Source organism: Lactuca sativa, chromosome 4, assembly GCF_002870075.4.
Source record: "Lactuca sativa cultivar Salinas chromosome 4, Lsat_Salinas_v11, whole genome shotgun sequence".
In the NCBI taxonomy this organism is placed as follows: Eukaryota; Viridiplantae; Streptophyta; class Magnoliopsida; order Asterales; family Asteraceae; genus Lactuca; species Lactuca sativa.
This window is the reverse complement of record NC_056626.2, coordinates 13,186,447-13,193,683: the sequence shown is the minus strand read 5'-3', so window position 1 is coordinate 13,193,683 and position 7,237 is coordinate 13,186,447. Positions and strand designations below refer to the sequence as shown.

The window sequence follows — 7,237 nt, the reverse complement described above, 5'->3', positions numbered from 1 at the left end:
TCTCAGACACTTCCCACTAACCCGGGAACCAACTCTCAACCCAACCCTAGAGGTCATGGTTTCCCTGATACGCGTATGGGTCCTGTGCTTTCAGTTGTACAGGCCCATACTACCTTCCACACCTACTCATATTTGTATGAAGTACTACCACAACACCCTAGTGTAAAACATACATAACAAGCGCTCAATCCTCACTACTAGAGGAACACTGGAAATCTCCCACAAGGAATCCCTATGCTAACAGGCATCATAAATCAGGCAACATTATCATGAAATCCTGAAGATCCCTAGCCTAGCACTAGCATGTTGTTCTATCAAAGCTCAAAAACAAATATCATGTATGGTATTTTGGGATTACTTACTGGCTCCGGCTGATCGTACCTCCGTGTCCTCCTTTTACTCATTTTGAAAACCGTTTTAAATTCTCTTTTGAAAACCCTCCTTGATTTGAGACTGGAGTCACACGAGTGTTCCTCCAATTCACTTAAACCAAGGCTCTGATACCAACTTGTAACGACCGAAAAATTCCAACTAATTTAAACTTTTCAAAAACAACCTGATTTCATTAAATTATTACAAAAAGGTTTTCTATACAATTAAATTAAAGTATTTCCAGAATCACATCACAACATAAACATGAGGAGCGGTACGATCACGCCTTCGCCTTGCCACGGTCTCCTGAAGAACCTGAGAAACATAAAACCACAACTGTAAGCCCAAAAGCTTAGTGAGATATCCCCAAAATACCAACCACATATACCATACACGCATAACATGCCATATCATATCCGATCGCAGAATAGCCATGCACTTCGGGTCTACTGTGTGACTGGTCCGCCGCACCGGCCAACAATCCACCTGGTCTACCCTTCGAGTCTAGCCATATACATCGATTCTGCAGTGTGATTGGTCAACCCGCACCGAGCCTTCAATCCACCTGGTCCACTCTCCGAGTCCACAATATGACTGGTTCGCCCGCACCGGGCCTTCAGTCGGTCTGGTCCACTCTCCGAGCCTTGGCACGTCTGGTCCGCCCTCTTGGGGCCTACAGCCTATCTGGACCGCTCGCTGGGCCTTTGGGACAACCGGTCCGCCCTGGGTATTTTGGCCTCCAACACAAAGCAGGACCCGCCTCAACTCAACTCGAGTCCAAACATCCATGTGCACATAATAATACAATCATATAACAATTCACAGTCAACAAGCCGATCAAACAGATCACATAACATATCATCATCCTAACCAGGATACCGACCTAACCGGTCACTAGCATAGCATCACCCTACATCTCACGATACCGACCACAACCAGGTCTCTAACATATATCATCCTAGCTACCAGGATGCAACATATCAAAGCAATATCATAACAACAAATACCCGAATCTGAATCCGATAAAGGGTCGGCCTTGACCTTGTTGATATAGTGAGGATAACTCACCTCGAAATTGCCGAATGAACAGATAAACCCAAGCTACTCTAACCACTGATACAATCTCCAACACTGGCCAACACCAAGACACTAAACTCAAAACAATATTCAACAATTACCAAAATGCCCCTGGAAAATAACTGGTCAACCCTTGGCCAAAGCCAACCCCTGATTGACTCTACTCGCCGATTCATCCTAATGACTCGCCGAGTCCACATACATAGAATCTCCCCCATCTGCGACTTAACTCGCCGAGTCACCCCAAGACTCGCCGAGTCCAGCAACTCTGAGTCCTTTCTCACTCGACTCACCGAGTCATCCCTTGACTCACCGAGTCTCAGCTCAACCAGACGAAACTTGGACCTCATGACTAGACTCGCCGAGTCCAAGAATAGACTCGCTGAGTCTAAGGTTATCTTCAACCTACTTGCCGAGTTGTTCTTCCAACTCGCCGAGTTCCAGACCATCTTCAAGCAACTCGCCGAGTACACCTTTGTGACTCGCCGAGTGCCTCTAGATCTCATCCCAAACAGAACCTTCCAGGCCATGCAATTGATCCAAAACGTAGATCTAGCCTCCTACAACCCATCCATCACGTAAAGTGGCAAACTTTACATGAATCCAAAGAGATCTAGGCAGTTTACACTTTAGGGCTAGGGTTTGGGACTTGATGGCTTCACTAATCACTCAAGAACAGGGACTTTAATGCACTTTAGACCTCCTCCACTCCAGATCTGAGGTAGCAACCTCAGATCTACTCTTCAAACTCAAGATTCCACAAGCTAAACCTCCCATACATTCCAAGAATAATGAAACTAGAAGAATAACAGCCCAAGAACGAGATTATACCTCAAAAGGAAGCCCCAACAGCAATGAAATCCGAATCTAAGCAAAGCCCCTTGCTCCAAGCCTCCTAACTCTCCAAGATCTTCCTCCAAATCTCTTTTCCATGGTTCAATTGCACTCCAATCCTTCACAATCGCGTTTCTATGGTGTTTTGGACTTAAGGGAAGGTAAGGAGGCTGGGGAGAGGGTATAGTGTCCTTTATATAGGGCTCATCCTCCGAAATTAGGATTTTCTCCACTCAGCGCCTACTCGCCGAGTCCAGCTGCCGACTCGCCGAGTCGGCCACTTAACACGCGACCAAAATCACGACCCTACTCGCCGAGTCCACTCGTGGACTCACCGAGTTGCTCTTTCCAATTTACTCTTTTAGTCCTTTACTCTTGATATTCCGGGATGTTACAGATTTTGGAGACGTGCGATCGTGGCATAGATTTCAAGGAAGATAAAGATCTTCAAAACTTATCATTATAAAAAAAAATGTTTCACCTTATGGATTGTTGGGTTTCTAAATGATCGATTCCTAACAGTTTGAGATCCAAATGGTAAAGAGTTGAGTTCCAGATTGTGGAATAAATGACGAAATGTTCTGGAATGTGATTAGTCCGGAGTGAAGCTTTGGAATTCCGGAGTCAAAGATTACTTGTGATTCCGGAGTAAAAATTTGAAAAATACGGAGTGAAAAGTTGAGAGTATCGAAATGGTTTTTGAATGTTCAAGAGTCAATTGAGGAAATTTCGGAATATGGTTTGAAAGAATTTTAGAAGATGGAGTACAATACGTTTCCGGATTTGAATTCTAGGACAAACTTATGAAGTGAATTCCAAGATGCAAAATGTAATTATCATGACTATGTAGACTTTGAACAACAAATAATCAGGATGAACTGTACAGCTTAAAACTCAAGTGATGATTAGAAATAAATACAAATAAAATGATCCTATGTATTCCGAGATATAATAGTTCCGAGATAAACGAAATACTTTTGAGATCGGAACCAATTTTCTTTCGAATACTTCCTTCAAAGAGAGAAAGTCTCTTGAAAGAACTAAGGATCTGGCATCATCATACCCATCTTGTTTAGAAAACCATTGAATTTGGTTGCGTCTAATACCTTAGTAAAGATATCAGCAATCTTATCGTCAGATGGAACAAAATTGAGTTCAATGTTACCATTTAGAACATTATCTTTTATGAAATGGCACCTTATGTCAATGTGCGTTGTCATGGAGTGATAAATTAGATTGTGTGAAATCGAAATGATACATTGAGAATCACAGTAGATAGGAATTCGTTGAAAGCGGTAACTATAATCCAAAAGTTGAGACTTCATCCATAGAACTTGAGAGGTACAGCTGGCTGCAACAATGTATCCAGCTTCGACTATAGAAAGTGCAATGCAGTCCTATTTCTTGGATGACCAACTAACCAATCGAGCACCTAAAAATTGACAGCCACCTGATGTGCTTTTTCTATCAAGTTGTAGACCACCATAGTTTGAATCTGAATATGCTTGAAGTAGGAAGCTCTCATTTGCTGGGTACCAGATTCTGAGATTCTTTGTTCCTTTGATGTATCGGAAAATTTGCTTCACATCCAAAAGATGAGACATCTTTGGGGTGACTTGAAATCTGGAACACAAACATGTGGAAAACATGATGTCCAAATGACTTGTGGTAAGATAGAGCAGAGATCCAATCAATCCTCTGTACTTCTTTTCATCAATTGCAACACTGGAAGGGTCGGAAATGATATTGTGTCCGAAGCCTATTGGTACCTTGGCTGAGGCACATGTGTCCATTGAGTACTTTTTAAGGAGTACCGAAATGTACTTCTCTTGGTGAATGGAAATTCCTCTGTTAGTCTGTTTAACTTGGAGACCAAGAAAGAAGCTTAACACCCGACTCATGCTCATTTGGAATTGATTGAACATTAGTTTTGCAAAGTCAGCAACCATTGATGAATTCGTAGATCCAAAAATGATGTCATCCACATAAATTTGAACCAGCATGAGGTGATTTCCATTTGATCTTGGTAACAAGGTAGGATCTAGAATACCTCTTTGGAAACCGGAGCGCTTAAGGAAATCAGTGAGAGTCTCGTACCATGCGCGAGGAGTGTAGAGTCGAAATACCTTGGAATATGTCGAAGTCTGTGTATTAGAAACTTTCGCATATTTTCTATGTATTTGCTAAGGCATCTTTTTAATAAAGTGTATTTTCTAGCGTTAGTATTTTTTGTACTTTCAGCCTCATATAAATAGGAGCTGAACATAGAGTTAGATAGTAGAGTTTTTCATGTTTACTATCTTTTTTGTACTCGTGTTCTCTGAAAGTAATAAGAGCTACACCAAACCTTATTTATTTCTTGTGTTCATATAACATCGTTTTTACTCTGATTTGATTCTCATACTCGATTAAACACTTCTACAATTGGTATCAAAGTAGAGATCAATACTGCAAAGATCTGATTTTCTTCTGAATCATTCGTTTTTGAGTCGTGAGTTTGTCTCAAAAGTTTATGCACAGTTTGGTTCTGAAAATCATCTCTGATTTATAGTTTTGATTTGATTTTGCGTTTGAATTGTGTAATCGAGTAATCGATTTTGAGTTTTTGATCAATTCATTCACTCAATTTCAAATTTCTTCAAGTTCTTCTGAAAAATCACATCCGTACGTTAATGGAGAATTTCAACATGAACACGATGACTTCATTTTTTCATTTGTTAGGATCTTCTACGAAGATTCCTATGTTGATTCTAGCGTACTATGATCAGTGGGCTGATCGAATGGAGGATTACTTGAACGGATTTGACGAGGAACTCCGGAGCTGCATTACAGGAATCGCTCAACCTCCATCGAATGTTCAAAATATTGGATCATCTAGATCAACACCTGCAAAGGAAATTTGGAACACTCTTAAGGAAAAGTATCAAGGTAGTGAGAAAACGAAGATAAATTCTATGAAGCATTGTCTTGTTGAGCTAAAAGAGTTTAAACCAAAGGAGAGTGAATCGATTAAAGTTTACTATGATCGTCTTAATGAACTGATCTATAGATGTAATCGTTATAGAATCACAAGATCATCAATGGAGTTCAATCTTACTTTTGTGATGGGACTTCGTCAGGAATGGAGAAGTGTAAGTATGATGGTGAAGAATCAACAAAGCTTCGATACTTCATCTCTGAATAATTTGTATAATCAGTTGAAAACTCACGAAAGTGAAGTGAATGAGATGGTTGAAGATTCGAAGCTTAGTTTGGGAGGTCCTTTAGCTCTTGTTTTGAAATTGTCTGAGAAAGAGGTAATTGAAAAAGATAATTCTGTTGAAGAAGGTTTTCTAATGAATTCAGATGATGAAGCGGTTGCTTTTTACTTGAACACCGATTTAAAAAGTTCTTCAAGAAACCGTTCAACCCCAAGGTGAAGCAAGGTGATGCTAAAGCAAGTTTCGTTAATAAATCTGTGGGTGAGGAGAAGAAGAAATTTGAGAAGAATGATGACTCGAAAGCTGAAAAGAAACTTAAAGGAGATTCGGGAATTGATTGTCATTACTACAACGGAGTAAATCATTTGGCTAATGATTGCATGGTTCGTAAAAAAGAAGAGAAAAAGAATAAGGTCAAGGACGAAGCATACTATGTGGAGAAAATGGAAGAGGTGCATCAAAAGCGAAATGGATGTCATTGGTTACAAGAGGAGAAGGTGGGGAAGATGGCACGTATCAGATCTTGTCTTCAAGATCTGATGACGAAGAGATGCGTAATCCGATGCATGGGGCTATGTTCGCACAATTTGAAGAGGATGAGGACGAAATGGTGACTGGGCGTTGTTTCATGACCAAATCAGGAGACAAATCACCGATGACAATGAAGGTATGTTCTATTCTTCAATCATTTAAAATTCCTATAAAAGCTTATGATTCTTAAATAATTCCATTTGATGATATTGTTGCTTACTTTAATACAATTGTGGTGTTTGCTAGTAATGAAGCTAAGAAACTAAACATCTAGTTTCTAGAGACCCAAAAATTGCTAGATTCGAAACGAAGCAGGGTAGTGTATCTGGAATTTCAATTGAATAATGTTAATAATGATAGGGAATGTCTAGATAATGAAGTTTGAATGTTACTTGCTTAGCGAATCGTTTACTGTGATTCAGAAAAAAGACTATATGCTAAATTGACTTCATTGCATCATTCATATTTTATAATAAAAGAACAACATAGGAAATTATTGCCTTTTCTTGTTTTCAAAAGAGAGAAAGTTGATAGTTTTGTCTTATGATTGTGAGAAAACCATAGCATAATTCGATAAAGTGCTTTATAGTCGATTTGCTTATGGTATTGTTAAGATAGATGAATATTTGAATGCTGATGAACTTGTTGAGAAAGTGAATGATAGTTTGACCAAAAGTGAACAAATCAAAATTTTGAAAAGAACTGAGAATTCAAAACTTGACTCTCAATCTAATTATCGAAGATAATTCTGATAATTTTAGCAAAATCAGTGAAATTGAGGAGGAGGAAAGTGTCGATTGTTCACGGTTATCTATCATTAAAACATCTAAGTCAAAAGGTAAAGAAATTTGTGATGATTCAATGGTTGAGGATGACACTGACAAACCATCTACTTCGAAAGTTTGTGACGTTGACCATGTGAATGTAAGAGACAGTCAAACTGATAGTAGTGATGATGAGGATGAAGAAAAAGTTTCGAACAATTCTGAGCCAGAAAAGAATTTTCGAATGAGACATCCATTCCACAAGTTGTTGTTGATCAAGTGTTTGGAGACACTGAAATTTTTTACAAAGTCTTATATGAAAAAGGTGCTCATTATTTGGAAACAAATACAGTTGTGTATCCAAATTTTAAGTGTTCAGATGATGTTATATTTCCGAATCAAGTGTTTGTCACTACTGGAAATGTTGAAAACATAAAACCGGAGTTCAACAAAATGGTC

General features: G+C 39.2%; 1 protein-coding gene across 1 annotated transcript; it reads right to left on the bottom strand.

Moving 5' to 3' along the window:
* Positions 1-3,680: 3,680 nt before the first annotated feature.
* LOC128133365 (uncharacterized mitochondrial protein AtMg00810-like) lies at positions 3,681-4,232 on the bottom strand. Its single transcript, XM_052770759.1, has one exon. It carries the CDS (start codon positions 4,230-4,232, stop codon positions 3,681-3,683), a length of 552 nt encoding a protein of 183 aa, XP_052626719.1.
* Positions 4,233-7,237: the final 3,005 nt, after the last annotated feature.